Consider the following 15,145-nt stretch of genomic DNA (forward strand, 5'->3'; position numbering starts at 1 on the left):
CAGCGTTTCCTCTTGGCCTGCCCCCCAGGTTCTGGGATCCCCTTCTCTTTTTTTAGGGTCACTCTAGGAGAGAAGAAAAATCGCACTAACTCCGTTAGCGAGCTAGCGAGCCAACGAACAACCGCCAAACGGCAATATTTGGCGACGGCAGCGACAGGGCCCCCCTGGACGGTGTCCGGGGGGGGCAGACGTCGAGAGGTCGAACGACCAGTCAGGCCGCCCCTTGGCATCCATTACTAACGATACTCTTCGAGACGACGTTGCACATGGTGTCGCCTCAAAAATGACAAGCTTCGACACACGCAGTTGTGGGCGGCCCCGACCCCAGGCAGAGTTGTAAGGCGATACCAAGACAAGACGTGTGTCAAGTGGGTAGCGAAGGTCAGTTGAGGCGAGTCGCGGGCGGCGGCGATACCCTGCCCTCGCTGCTTGGCCCTGCACAGATTGCTTCTGTCTGTCTGGCTGCCTATCTGCTAGGCCCAGGACCCTTGATCAGCCCGCCGGAGAATTTCAGGAACATTTTATTTTGGCACAGTGAGAGCGAGTGAGAGAGAGGTTTCTCAGCTAGTCGTTGATCTTTGCGCCGCCGCACATACACATACTGCACACACTCTACATGAATACTCCTTGCACAGAAATGACTTGTAACAACGACAGGTTGATTAAACGCTTGCGTACGACAGAAAGAATGCCATTCCTCTTTCCCAAACTGCCATGAATTCGGAAAAATTAACAGCCAGGGCACACACGCAAGGCCAGCCTCCGGCAGGCCCCGAACGCAGCAGGCCCAAGCAGAAACGTTTGTCAATCAACTGCGTCAGGGTTCATGGGGGTTTTACAATGCCATTAAACCCGTGTCGAAAAAGTCTGAGTGGCAAGAGACAGAACCGAAATGAAAAAGACGTTGCGTACGCCAGAACAGGACTTACGTAGGCAATCAATAAAGAAAGAGAAACTCACTGGCCGGCTGACACCATCTCTTGGCTTGTCCCTGTCTGCATTTTCTCCGCGTCGGTTTTGGCCCACTCCAAACTCACAATAGGGAAGGGAAGGGAAGCCATCCGCAACTCGCCATATCCCTCCCACTTGCCTCTTTTTCACTTTCCTCTAGCCAACAGTTCGCATTGCGAGAGTTCCGACGGCCGAAGAATGGCTGGGCTGGGGTCCCGGGGTTTTCTTCCGTCCTCCCTCTCTCTCTCTCTTTTGACGCAGGATAGCGTGGAATTCTAATTTCATACCTTATCTAGCTGCTCCGTTCTGGATAGATTTCACGTTTAAAAAGGAACATGCTGCATAATGCGTATTCATCCGCGTCACCCAGCCAGCCGCTCGGGTCGGAGCATAACGCCGAACCTAATGATGGTGTAGGGAATGGCCATGATGGGGAGGGCATTTCTGCTTTTCGGGAGGCGGTTCCCTAGTGGGTTGTCATGCTCGCTTCGTCTTTTTACTTTTGCCTGCCGTGCTGCTGCGCGTCTTGCCAGGCAAGGTAGGTTCCGACGTTCGTTGCCTTGGGTTTCTGGACCACATCATCCCATCGTCCGCTTTCATGATACCTTCACGGTGCTTCTGGTAGTTCGCCTCTGCGTGTGCCATGGTTCATTAGCGCCTGCCAACGTGGACTGCCATCTCGCCAGACGCCAGACGCTTGAGTTATAGGCTACCTGGTATCGCTCGTATCGTCGTCGTAATCGAAGCCATCATCGTCTTTCTTTCCCCGTTCCTCTCGGAAATGCCCATCCTTCACAAAAGCCAATCTCCCGATTCCACCTCACCCAAAGACCTCAATCATGAAGTGGTACTCAATCTTGCTCCCGTCGTGCCGCCCCCGCACCGTGAGCTGCCGGCACTTGTCCGCCAGGATCTCCCCGACAACCGGCGCTCCGCAGTAGAACACACCGACCTTCATCTCCTCGTCCTCCTCGCCGGCGTCGTCGCAGGCGTCGTCTGCCTCGTCTGCGACGGCCCTTCTTCCCACGCGGCTGCTCGCCCCATCCATATCCCCCCGATCCCTATCCATGTGCCCGCCATCCCTCCCATTGGCCAGACGACCGTCGCCTGCAACACCGACGCCGACGTCGTCGTCAACCCTCTGCCCGTCCACAGTGCCATCCACGTTGCTATTTTTCTCTCCGACGTCCGTTCCCGCGTTTGACCCGTCGCCAAGCCTGCCACCACCACTCTCGCAGGCATTTCCGCCGCCCCCCTCCCTGCCGCCCTTCCTCAGCCGTCTGCGCGCCGCCCGGAATTGCCGCATCTCCTCGTAGTGCCTGTCCAGCACCGCGTCAAAGTCCGGCCGCCCAAACCGCGTCGCGTTCAGCAGGCCCGTCAGCGGCGACCGCGGGTGCTCCTCGGTGCGGTGCATCTCGAGCAGCCAGCGGTACACGTGCGTGACGATGTCGCGCCGCTTCTGCGTCACGTGCGTCGCGATGTGGATGTCGAGGTGCTGCTGCGCGGCGCCCTCGTGCGCGCGGTGCCACGCCTGGCTGCGCGAGACGGCGTTGAGCAGGTCCGCGATCCAGAGCAGGTAGTTCCTGTCGCGCACCGTCCAGTGGAAGTCCACGCGGCGGTAGTCAGGGACGAAGGAGTGCGATGCCGAGGGCGGCGGCGGCGGCTTCGCGAGGTTGTTGGGGACTTGCTTCTCGTCATGGACGGGTGCGGTCACGGTCGTTTCGGAGTCGTGGCGGTGCTGCTGCTGCTGCTGGTGATGCTGGCCGGCGGCGTGCGTAGGCCCCCCGTGCTCGTCGTCGTCGCGGGCTTGTAAATCGGCCAGGATGCCGGAGAAGGGCGTGACGCCGATGCCCGAGCCCACGATGATGGTGTGCCTAAAGTCGTAGAACCTTTGCGCCGGCGCGCCAAAGGGGCCATTAATCCCGACCTCGACGCGCGCCTCCCCCGCCTCGCCGCCCAGTTCCCGCAGCCTCTTCGTCCAGTTCCCGTCCGTCTTGATATGCAGCTGGAACTCCCTGCCCTTGCAGATGGATACGGTGAACGGGTGCCACTGGAAGGCGCTGATCTCGGGCACCTGCAGGAAGACGTACTGTCCTGCCCGGTATCTCCAGATCCTCTCACTCGGGATCGTAGCCGTGATCTCGACCGTCTCGCCGTCCAGGACCTTGAGCGTCGCCGGTATGCGGTGGAACCCCGTGCCGAGGCGCACCAGCCGCTCCATGAGGATGAGCAGCGTCGGGAAGGCGAGGAAGTAGCCAAACATGGGCCACTGCAGCAGCCCCGCCGTGCCGTGCGCCATCATCAGCCCGATGATGGGGTACATCAGCAGGTGCGAGAGCTGGAAGAGCTCGTAGTTCCAGCGGCGCACCGGCGGCAGGCTGCACAGCGCGAGGACGTAGAACAGCCCCAGTGTGGTGATACCCGTGAACCCCGGCAGCGAGCGGACGTACTCGACATACGGCCGGGGTACCATATCCGGCCCCAGGACCGCCGCGACGCCGTCCTGGTTTCCCGGCCGGCTGCCGTGGTAGAACGAGCCCGTCAGGTGTCCGATCGCGTGCAGCGTTGCCAGCGTGAGCGCGACGATGGAAATCTTGACGTGGAACGCCTGGCCGAGGTCCCAGTTCACGAAGCGCGAGACGCGGTAGGAGCGGCGCAGGAAGGTCGAGAAGTAGCGCGACATGCTGAGGATGAGGAAGAAGAAGGTCGGGTACAGCATGCCGGCGCACGTCTTGGCGAGGACGACGCCCCAGCCGAAGGCGGCGCGGTACGCCGGCGTGGTGGCGTACTTGACGCACTGCCAGACGCCGAAGGCGAGGGTGAGGCCGGCGACGAGGGCGAGGAAGGCGACCTCGGGCCCGTGGACGGCCCAGTAGGCGCGGAAGCGGCGCCAGGGGCGCAGGCGGCGGACGTAGTGTCTCTCGTCGTCCTCGGCGGCCTTGTCCTGGCTCAGGGAGGGGACCTTCCAGTCGCGGACGCGGGCGGCGAAGACGGCGCGGGGGATGCGGATCTTGCGGAGGTCTTGGGAGTCGTTTTGATGGTCTGCAGACGGCTCGTCGGAGATTCCCATGATGGACCGGAGAAAGTCATGGCGGAGACGGTCGTCGGCGGAGTCGTGGGACTTTCTGATGACGTGGTGAGGTTTGAGCTGGGAGGAGGGCGTGAGCTCGTCGTGGGCGGCGTCGAGCTTTGCCTCGACCTCGGCGTAGTCGATGTAGCCGTCGTCGTTGTGGTCGAGGTCGTCAAGGAAGGAATTGATCTCGTCTTCGGTGAGGTACTGGATTCCCTCGGCGGGGTCTGTGACGGGGTGCTCTGCCATCGATGGTTCTCAGGGGCGGGCTGAGAGGTTCTCAGAGACGATATGGCGAGCGGGAGGGCTCTTCCTCCATGGGAGGGACGGGATGAGGGACACCATGGTGTTTTGTATCTTGGTGCTCCAGAGAATGGTGGACAGCTCATCAGACGCGATGCGCTTGGCCTTCTGGGCGGTGATTTCCCGTCTCCTTCGTGTGCTGCGACCGTGGTGTTTTGGTACGGGCTGGAACCGCGTCGCAGTACGTCAGCCAGGGGAGCCAAGAGTCTTGGTGTTTTGGCGTGGACTGCGTCTAGGCACTTCAGGCGACTTTCAAAGGTGAGATCATCGTTCCGCATCGCCCCTCTTGGAGCCTCTTGGGCGCATCTTTCAAGCTGTCAGTGACAGTACATTCTCATGATCCAGACCTCTGATCGCTTCGCGCCGCGTACTCGCCGGCACCAACCTTGGTTTTTTTTCCTATGCCGATTATTGCAAGACTTTTGTACCTCACGGCATGACCTTTGGCCCGAAAAATGCCATGCCAAACCGCCCGTCTTGGCTTTTCTTGGTGTTCGTCCGTCCAGTTTTTTCCCTCCCCTGAGATTCGATGGGTATGGCTGTTCTTGTCATACTGGCGTGCTGTGATTGGCTCGGTAAGAAGGTTTACAGCGATCCAATTAAGCGGTACGGCGCACGGGCCACAATGACGCAGTCAGTGCTGACCTCTCTCCGAAGCGTGGCTGGCTGTGGATGTGCAGTGCGGTGCAGGTGTTTTGGTGACAGAGGCCCAGCACGCCGGGGCCTCCCGTTCAGGGTCCGGCATGTGCCGGTCGTCCTTGACCCACCTCTCAAGCCTGAAATCCCCTTTCAAGAAATGCCATCAAACATAACATGATCACTGGAGGCCATCATCCTTAGGGCATTTGTAGATAGACTTTGCGCCTCTCTGGAGTTTGTTCTGATACAGAGGTGTATGCGTACGCTGCATACGAATGGAATATTGAGATAGAGTAGTTAGGAAGGAATCGGGAACCACAAAATATCACTGGTATTCGTAGAGAGCCGCGAATATTGCTCGGTAGTTCTTGGGATAATGGTTCTGGTCGCGTTCTAGAAGACGTAGGACTCACCGCAAGCTGACCTGCCTAGTCCTACAACCAAGCCCCTCGCCATGACATACGTAAAATCATCACGCCCATCTCCCGCCACCGATTCTCCAGCGCACGCAATGTTCTATTTTCGACTCGCATCCCGACCGTTCCACGTGTCTCCTAGCCCGATGGGAAAGCTGACATCTCTCGCTAGAGCTGACAACCTCTTACGTGGAGAAGACTGAAGGTCGCTCAGCGGTGAACACACAGAGCGTGGCTGAGTCGCTGCACGCCGCCTCTCTCTCAACACCTGCCTGCACGACACTGGTCGGCGTTTGATGAAGGGGACATCCATTAGAGACAGATTTCCAAGAAAATAACAGGCCTTCCTCACACCACATCTTGTAGAACTACCAGAGTCCTAGGACGCTGCAGCCTAGGACAATTAGGTAAACCCACAGCTGAGCGAGCAGCCTCAGCCCAGGGATCTGCTCCGCATCGCGACCCGGCGCCCTGCGACGCTGTGCACCGCGATTATCGGGTGCCCCGCCGTCGCCGCCCCCATCAAATGCAACCACCGCCGTGGGCCATAAGAAGGTCTACATTCCCGTGCAATCGCATATACAGCCATAGTCGCTCATTTTCCATTTTTGCAAAGTGCCTGCCTGCTGTTTGGATCTTCATTATTGCTTCGCGGCATCGGGCACTTCCAGGCAAAACATACACCTGCCACCGACGCTGACCGACCCCACTTCGCCAGCCAAAGACCCAAACGGAACCCCGCCAAGCCCCTCCCCGGCCGCCGCAGTTTCCTCACACCGCACCACCACCGCGCCCCTTACCCCGCCATCAGCCGGCCCAGGCAGAGAGCCTCACTGACGCCTTACCACGAACGCCTCACCTTCAGCCGTCCTCATCACCAAATCCCCTCCCCCCAAACCTCACCTCACAATCCAACCCCTCCTCACCTTCCCATACCCAAATCACCCTCAAAATGGCTTCCCCAACAAAAGACCGCATAACCTGCCACGTCCTCGACACCTCAACCGGCACCCCCGCCCGCGGCGTCCGCGTGCAGCTCTCCACAACCACCACCGCCTCCTCCTCGCCCGCCCCGGCGCCAGGCCAGCCCGCCCTCCCCAAGACCTTCGAGTCCCTCACCGACGACGACGGCCGCATCAAGGCCTGGCTGCCGTACTCGTCCTCGTCCACCGCCGGCGAGGTCCCCGTGTACACCCTCGAGGACGTGCTGGGCGAGATCAAGGGCCCCTCGCGCTGGGAGCTGCGCTTCGACACGGCGGCGTACTTTGGCGGCGACGACAAGACCTTCTTCCCCGAGGCCGTGGTCGTCTTCACCGTCCAGGAGGGCCAGCATTACCATGTCCCGCTGCTGGTGAGTCCGTATAGCTATACGACGTACCGCGGCAGCTAAGCGCGGGTTGCATGGGTGCGTGGGCACATGGAATCGCGGAAGTTGAGGGAACTGGGTCAGTGAGGTACGCGTGTGGCATTTGCACAGACAGGCAGGCATTCACATGGGTGTAGCAACGGAGAACAAAACATGATATCCAATGGTGCAAGAACCTTGCAACTCGGTGATATGATTACTAAAAATCTGCTGGTTAACGATAGTTTCTTCATCGTCCCATCCTAGGTTGTCCCTCCTTGAGAGGGAATTTGCGTCTTCCTGCCTGCAGGGCGGGCTTCGACAGTGACAAAAGAAAGAAGAAGTCGAGGGAAAGATGTTCCCCATGTTCCATTTTGAAGTGGCCCGCCCGTTGTTGTGTACGCCTAATCCCCATGTTCCCAAGCCCACCAGTAACCCGTCCCAATACCATGAATAAATAAAACTCCACGCTTGCGCTGGTAATGTCTGTTTTTACAAATTTTCGGCCGTGTCGTCATTTGCGTTGCGTTGTCTCAACGCTCAACTTCTTGTCGTCGTCGTCTTTCGGAGCGGTATCCTTCTTGGCGTCTCTCGCAGGAGTGTCGGCCGCCGTGCTCTACTTCCGCCAGCCAAGCTTCCTAAACAGACTGCCCTTGCGTCCCGTCTCCGATGTCACTGGTGACAGATCGCCGCTGTGTGACAAGATGCTCTCGGCACCGTCCTTGCTGATGCGGCCCGCGGGCAGGCTGGTTTGACTGGTGTTGGAGTGGATGTCGTGCTCGAGGATGGCGGTTGAGTCGGCGTCGCTGCCCCCCATCTCGCGGTACATGGCGGCCATTTGCGGGGTAATAACGCCGTGGCTGATGGTTCGCTTGTGCTTCTGGAGGAATGAGCGGCGTGTCCTGGCCATCACTTTGCTGGAGTCGATATCATCCTGCGAGATGACGGCGTTTGGTGAGAGGTTGGCGTCGGGGTGTGGTAGTGTAGTGTTGCGGTCTGGAAAGGTCAGTGTCAACTTCACTTTTTGGGGTCTTGGTGAGTAACATACCTCCGTTAAAAGGCTCAGGAAAGCCAGTGTTACGAAGGCTGTTTTGGCTCTTCGTACTCTTGGTTGACGGGCTTCGTGGTGTGGCGTTCATTTTGTGAGGCTCTGCGGTGTTGCGATCTTAGTTTCTGTGGGGAGTCGATCGAAGATAAAATAGTGCGAGATAGTATGCGAGATGGAGACGGTCTCAGGAACGGTCTTGGTCTTGAGTGGCTGATATTCAATGGAATAGTAGCGTCGTGGGGAAACAGAAGATAGAAAAGAGCCGGGGAATGAGTGAGTGAGAGACTGCTCTCTGTTCAGACTAGGCGGCGAAAAGGTGTTCGGGAAACGAAACTGGAATATCGGAAGAGACAAAGGCGGAAATAAAGACCAGACTGGACCGGGCTTCAGGGCGAGAAGCCGACGGGATTCTTTCTCGTGGGTTTATGAGATGTTGCCGTTTGATCCTTTAGCGTCTTGGGCAATTACGAATCCCCTCCCGAAAAAGGCGAGACCAGTTAATGAGACCGGCAGGCCCAGGAACGAGACGAGAGCAGATGCAACGGTTGGCAATTGGACAAGCGAGACGACTCGACTGCAGGCAGAAATCGACTCCTCTTTTTTTCGACGCCCCAACAGCCGCGGGAATGGGCGGGGGGAGGCAAGTATTTAGAGGGGTGCCATCAGGTGCTGCACCGCACCAGCGCATCGAGGTGCGGGTGTGGCTACTGGCCTATGCTTCTCTCGCTATGGCTGCATCTAGCAACAAACACGTAACGTCCCGCCTCTTGGGCTGTGGAGGTGTGCTGCGTCTTGTTTCTCGTGTGTATAAGGTATGGACGAACAGGTTGCCCGTCGCTCTCGCTCCATGACTGCTCCTCGCTCGGGCTCGGCCTTCCGCTTGCAAAATCGAGTCGAGCGCAGCCATCATCGACGAATGACTGGCCGCAGCAGCTCCAAGCAGTGCAGCAATGCCAGCAAGAGACTGGGGGTGTGCAGGGGGAGGCGGGGGAACAGAGTGCCCGGGAGAGCTGCAAGAATGCACGCCGCTGCTGCTACCGCTCCGGCTTAGGTTTGTTCCCGCTGCACCTCAGAGGACAGACGAGCACTAAACTCGCTGAGCGGAAGAATGGACAGGCTGAGAGCCTGGGATGACCTGCATGAGGGACTCGGCCATGCAATGCACACACAGTTGGAGGTCATGGCCGGTTATGTTTGGCTGTGTCATGTTCCTCGAACTCTGATCGTGGCGTCTTCATTGGATGGGGACGGAAGTGCTGTGCCCGTGGGAACTGTCCCAACCGCCCAACAAAAAAAAAGGCAAAATACCACCGACAACAAGCACGACGGGCACGACAGGGAATAGGTGGGAGCCTCTGCTTCTAGAAAGCACGGATGACCCGGCGGCGTGTCCGCAAGGCGTTTCCTCTCTCGCGGGCCGACGAATGACGAGTGGAGGATGCAAGGGTTCCGCTGGTAGGCGGATGGTGCCAGATGGATCGGGATGAAATGAGTAACGGAGGACGGTCGGAGGATGGAGCTTGGTGGAAGAAAACAGGCAGGTAGGAAAAAAGAGACATGGCAAAAAAAGCGAGTTGTGGAAAATGGCATGGCTTACCTGGAGAGGCCGAGGCGATTGGCGCGAAGCGGTGCCGGTATTCCGGGACTGGGCGTCAGAGGTGGAACGCGAGGACTTGGCCTTGGGGTCTTGGAAGGCGGTAAGACGGCGGAGAGTCTGGGCAGAAAGCGGCGGGACGGAAACACGCTGGCACGCTGGGTGTCAAGGGCGGGCGGGCGAGTGTGAGCGTCTATTACACCGAAAACGTATCCGCGTGACCGGCAGGTAATATCCAAGAGACGGGGTCGAATTCGGTTCCTTCCTGACGAATGATAGAGCCAAGATGACGAAAGGTTCGGTGAAAAGGGTCCTGCGTGTTCTCCACTGAACAAGCGCGCGGTAGGGAATGGGCTGTTTTGTTTTGTGGGCGAACCGGCTTCTGAGCGGAAGAAGCAAAGAGTCAAGAGATGCTGCGACGTCGATGCTGAAACGGCTTTGCGGGGGTCGATGAGGCAATCGTGGAATGGGCGAGCCGTAGGCCGTGTGGGAAGGTTGAAGAGATGGCAGGAGCAAAACGGAAAGATTCGTGGGAGCAGGGGCGGTCGTGGTTATGAGTGAGCGTCGTTGGTCGTTATTATTGCTCGTCGATGATCGTGCTCATGGTGTGGTCTTTGGGCGTGGATGATGTGGGCTATGATAGTCGGTTGACGTTGCGTTGGTTATGCTGGAAGTGGAGGCGAGTGATGACATTCAGGTGGACAAGGCCACAAACACGGGTAGCGGCAACCCGGTTCGTTTATATCATGAGAGGGCACAACAGACGTCTGAAAGCGAGCGAGGGAGAGAATGCCGCGGCCAGCAGGATACGGACAGGATAGGATAGGATACCTGCGTTGATCACCGGGTAGCATCTGGCATCTCTGGGTCCGCAAGGTCAACCCAGCCGGTCGGTCATATCCGCAGATGGCTGGCAGGTACTTGACCAAAGGTGGCAGAAAGGCGTGCCCGTGCGGTACCTTTTTTAGCCTCTGCAATAAAGGTACCCAACGTGCCGGTGGAAGTGTTTGCTCAACGACACTATCTTCATTACTAACCAAGTAAGGTCCAAGTCTAAAGCAACAGATCGCAATATGGCAGGTGGCCGGCAATCGTCCGTGACAGTGCAGTCCCTGTTTGGCTTGGAGACCTCCCGTAGCAAGCCAAACCCATCTCTGACTGGCCCAGCGATATGCTACTGCTGGTGTTAGGGAGTCACTACTCATGTCCCCCAGAAACCTGCCCAAAGAGAGTAACGATTCGCCCTCCTGCCCTTTGATGATTCGACCAAGTTCCAACGACCCCAGACTCGTCAGGCACTGCAAGCGAAAACACCCGTCGTCCATCGTCACCTCGCTTTCTTTAGCGTTCCGATGATCCAACGGCAGCTGGCAGAGGCACTGGCACTCACCACTCACGCACTGCAGCGCTGCAACACCACTGCTGGCAGTCTGTCAACCTGTCTCGCTTATCCTTCTCCTCACTGGCCCGGTGTGGCAACATGTGTCGCAGCAGACCTACCGGACCACGCTGACTGCAGACAGGTTTCCTGACGAGTTTTCCATCGCTGCCAGCAACATCGGCATCCACGTTGACGGGCTGATTGGCTTCCGGGCGCCTAGCCCTATTCCCCAAACTGCCTGCAGTAGCACCTCCAGGGTAGCAGCAGCCACACGGGGTATCCGCGCTACCTAAGCTAAATCCAACTATGCTTCTTCTGTGCCCTTCTTCGCTGGCCGATACCGCCCCCGATCTCTGCGTCTTTTAATCTAATAAGGCTAAGAAGGGCTGTACACCGAGCCTATTGCGGTAAAACGAGCCGGCGAGCAATTTGAACAAAACTAAATGAAAATGCTTCACCAAAACACCTCAGGGACCCGCGGTCTCCAGCACTCGTCTAGCGTCCTCGGGCCCCTAAGAGACCCACTATCCGTACTACGGGCCCTCTGCGCCTGCCTCTCCCAGCTGGACTCTGAGCCTCTCTGACCCCCCCTGCCCCCTGTCCCCTGCTCCTTACCTCATTCAGTAATCGACACCAGGGCAACCTCCAGTCCCGGATCAGGAAGCAGCGAGAACTGAGGGGCTCACCGCTGCCCGCAGGACCCTGACGACCTGACTGACCTCAGTGCCCTCTCTCTAGTCCCCTTCACCTGCCCTGACGACACCAAGCAGCTGCGCCTCGTCTCTGATTGACTGAGAGCAGCCCCCGCCACAGAAGAGCGGGTCCGCAAGAACCCCGACGATTGTCCCATTGGCCACCGCGATGAGCTAGGCCAAGACCAGCCACAGCGCACGCGTTACGCGGCCCCCGTGAATCTTTTCCATCATTCTTCTTTCGATGACCAATGACGCCGCCACTGTCACCATGTCAAATCTTGCCAGCGCAAGCTGAAAAACCTGCTCCACAACCCCGTCGACGCGCCGAACGGCAGTACGGCAACCCCGACCTCCGGTCCCACTGAAAAACCTCCGTCTCGCATTTGAGTTGCTCCTCCGTCGGTACCTGGCTGCCGACTGACTTGAAGCCTGTCCCTGGGGGGCGGGGGAAGAAAGGACTGAAAAACAGGAAAACCTGCCACCCCAAGCGTGACAAGACGCTACTGATCCGAACTCCGGCAGATGGAATGTTTCTGAAGAGTTCAGCATACCACGCTGAAGTCAGACGTGGATCACTCCTTTGGATATGGGTGATCAGTCACCAAATTGCTGGGTCTGGCAGGAACGTAGTTCCGTTCCCAGCTTAAAGTTTGGCTTTTTGGGTACAATGTTCTTGTCTAACCTCTGGCACGAGGAGCAGCCACCGTCAACGATCGCATCCAAATCTGTGATATCAAATAAACCTCTGCGTACCTTAGTCTGTCATGCTGCGGCTTTTTCCTCAGCTGGCTTGGTCCTGGTCTGGACCGCTGCCCTCAGCGCTAATCCTCGGGAGAGGCACCTCTCCGGGTCGCGGCACATCGGCGCCATGGCCTCATGCTTCCAACGTCTCTGCTACTGCGGCTGCTGCTGCCTTATGAAAGGGAAATCGGCGAGCTAAGCAAACTCTCGCCCGTTGGCTTAGCCTCATAGGACTTGACACTGATGCAGCTTGGTTCGGGCTGATATTTGGAATGGACGAGCGCTCGTCTTGTCTGTCTGCCAATAGCTCTCTTGCTCGGATTGTTCACGTGCCGAAATGACAGACGGTTGAAAGAGTTTAAGCTCGTGCCTAATGTTTGGCCAGTTCATTTGACTGCCCTGGCATCACGGCATCTTCCGGTAGGTGAAAGACCTCGACCCGTTGCTAGACTAGCTACGAGGAACGTTATCAAAAGTCATGCACCTAAATTCAAGGGAGCCTCAAGCCCTGTACCAATGTTTTGTGTGAGCTCCTTTGCCGTGCCTTTTTTCGGGCGGCTATCTCTGCTGCGACATTCGCAACCAAGTCTGAGGCAAATTTCGTTGTTCTCTTCGACGCGACTCTCTGTGCAAATTGTGTCCTCCCTAGGACCCGGCGCATGGTTCCAGTGGCCCTATCATGCATAGGGAACTCGTTCAATACGAATAAGAAGATCTATGTAGTAGAGTCCTCGAATCGAGGCTTGACTTGTCGAAAATCGGGAGCAGCTCCCCATATGCAGTGCAAGTTTGGCTTTCGTCATGCCAGTCCTTACAGCACCATGAACAGAACCTCTGTCCGCAACTATTACAGATTCTAAGTTGCCTCGATGGCAATGATCGAAGCTTACAGATCCGAAATTCTTCTCAGCAACTTTCCCGAGGACACCTCTCTTGCACCCATCCCCAGATCTGGTTCACTTTGTCCTTAAGCTCGTCGTCGATAGGGAGTCTTTTGCACGACCACATAGTATTTCATGTGCAACACTTAGGGCGGGAAAGGGGATATCGAGTACTCGCCTCCATCTTCGATTGTACGCACTTGCTGCACAACCAATCACCGCAGCTTTCAGTATAAAGCGCATTCTCATCAATGTGTGATTTACAGCTGCTACACATGCGTTTCTGTGATGAAGACTCGCATGACAGCTCCTTCTGTTCAATCTTGGCAGCTTTCTTTTCATGCGAGTTACTGGTCGGTTCAGTGGCTGCAAAATGGGAGGTCGCCTTGCTTCCTTTTTTCGTGTTGCCTTCGCCATCAGGTTCTCGGGTTTCATCTCCACAAACGGACTCCGCACAGACTGTAAGACCTTCGAGATACTCTTCGATAAGAATGTTTTTGCGCTTGGTATTGCCGTCTTCTGATTGATGTGAGACTCGAAGCCGTTGAATTTCTTCCAGTATCTTCTCCGTATTATCCTTGATGCTCGGGATGAACTGCGTTCGGTTTCGAATGGCTTCAGTGTCTGCTTTTATGCTTCTAGCAACAAATCTAGACAGAATACCTGTCAGCGCGTGGGTTGGGAAAACCGTATTTGAGGCCTACACTTACAACGTGATCGTCTCGACAGTCAAGCTTAGCGACTCACGGTATGTCGTCAACTCTCTCGTCAAAGCCTCGACCTCCTTTTTCTCTTTAGCAGCCCATGCAATAGCCCCGGACGGCGCTTTGCATCGTTTCAATACGTTCTTGATATCCCTTACGACGCTGTTACATCTCTTGACGATCCGGTCGATCTGCGCCTGGAACGAACTCGGCAGCGCATCGCCCTGACCATCGTCCCTTAGTAGCTCGAGTATGAGTTGGAGGTCGGCCAACTCGCGTGCGACACTCGTGAGGTCGCCTCTAGCGGCTCGACAATCGCGGATGAAGGACGTTATGGCCTTGATTGTCGCTCCCGCTGCGGTTATGAGGCCTACGCAGCCTGTGACGATGGAAAATGGGTCGGCCATGATTATGTCCAAGGGAAAAACATTTCCAAGCTAATCAGGCTGTAGACTCCATGAATATCATGAATGACTACGGAGGGGCAGTGTCGCGCGCATTTGACGGCCCAATGAGAGGGATGGCTGGACCACAAATATGCTTGCACTTTGGGCGTCCTGCAGCCTGCAGCTGACGGGTTGCCGATGCCTGCTTTGCATAGTCTACCAAAGTCCACGAGAACTTGTAGTAACATTGAAACTTCTGACAAACTGATGATACCAACGCCACAACATCTCTACATAAAAGCCAGTTTCACACCCTGAATCAATCTCTGATAAACAATGCCACCAACAGTAGTGGTCGAGGACTAAATTCCACGAGTGTTGAGCCTGACTTCCAGTTTGGAGGGAGCTGATGAGCAGTGCGCACATGCTTCACTCCACAGCCCGATCTAAGGAGCGTCCTACTCTCTGTTGTCCGGGACTTGTGGCGCATTTGCTCAGTTTATTCATGATCATCTCAATGAAACATTCCCCTCGCAACATCCAGCTGATGTGACTTCCAAGCTCGCCAGACTTGGGCGGCACAGGATAGATTCATTGTGGCTCATGCGGTTGTCATAGAACGGTTCTGGGAGACAGGATTATCGGTTTGCTTGACTGAACCATGTCGGGAATGGTACTACCTAAGGATTTATACCCTTCCCTCGAACCATGAACGACTTATCAGCGTTGTGGGTTGAGAACTCTTAACCACGTTGCTGGATGGATGACGCGCATGTATAAAAGCAGCGTTCGTTTTACAGTTCTCGAAGTTCTAACACACAAGATACGCTTTCGCGAAAATTTCGGGACTTGGATTTCTTGCAGATATGATGAAAAATGCTTATTGATGAAAACTTCGTATGAAACGGTCGTAAGGTGAGCTACAGCCGTTCGTAGTGAACCAGCTTTTATCATTTCTGTCGATTGATACGGGGGGTTGTGTTTGGTCGAT

At 56.6% G+C, this 15,145-nt stretch overlaps 4 protein-coding genes across 4 annotated transcripts; 1 reads left to right on the forward strand and 3 right to left on the reverse strand.

The window, feature by feature from the left end:
* Positions 1–1,771: 1,771 nt before the first annotated feature.
* noxA-1 (Superoxide-generating NADPH oxidase heavy chain subunit A) lies at positions 1,772–4,270 on the reverse strand (the record flags this gene model as incomplete). Its single annotated transcript, XM_037328291.1, has 1 exon — positions 1,772–4,270. The coding sequence occupies one exon, from the start codon at positions 4,268–4,270 to the stop codon at positions 1,772–1,774; it is 2,499 nt and encodes an 832-aa protein (XP_037172555.1).
* A 2,061-nt stretch (positions 4,271–6,331) lies between these two features.
* Positions 6,332–6,769, forward strand: CGCA056_v013048 (putative 5-hydroxyisourate hydrolase; the record flags this gene model as incomplete). Its single annotated transcript, XM_037328292.1, has 1 exon — positions 6,332–6,769. The coding sequence occupies one exon, from the start codon at positions 6,332–6,334 to the stop codon at positions 6,767–6,769; it is 438 nt and encodes a 145-aa protein (XP_037173521.1).
* Positions 6,770–7,340: 571 nt separating this feature from the next.
* CGCA056_v013049 (uncharacterized protein) lies at positions 7,341–7,863 on the reverse strand (the record flags this gene model as incomplete). The annotated part of the gene is made up of 2 exons (XM_037328293.1): positions 7,341–7,720; positions 7,773–7,863. 2 exons carry the CDS (start codon positions 7,861–7,863, stop codon positions 7,341–7,343), a joined length of 471 nt encoding a protein of 156 aa, XP_037172554.1.
* A 5,548-nt stretch (positions 7,864–13,411) lies between these two features.
* CGCA056_v013050 (uncharacterized protein) lies at positions 13,412–14,175 on the reverse strand (the record flags this gene model as incomplete). Its single annotated transcript, XM_037328294.1, has 3 exons — positions 13,412–13,414; positions 13,510–13,714; positions 13,775–14,175. 3 exons carry the CDS (start codon positions 14,173–14,175, stop codon positions 13,412–13,414), a joined length of 609 nt encoding a protein of 202 aa, XP_037173124.1.
* Between the last annotated feature and the right edge of the window lie 970 nt (positions 14,176–15,145).

The sequence above is a fragment of the Colletotrichum aenigma genome (assembly GCF_013390185.1).
Source record: "Colletotrichum aenigma strain Cg56 chromosome Unknown KSG_Cg56_contig09, whole genome shotgun sequence".
NCBI classification, from domain to species: domain Eukaryota; kingdom Fungi; phylum Ascomycota; class Sordariomycetes; order Glomerellales; family Glomerellaceae; genus Colletotrichum; species Colletotrichum aenigma.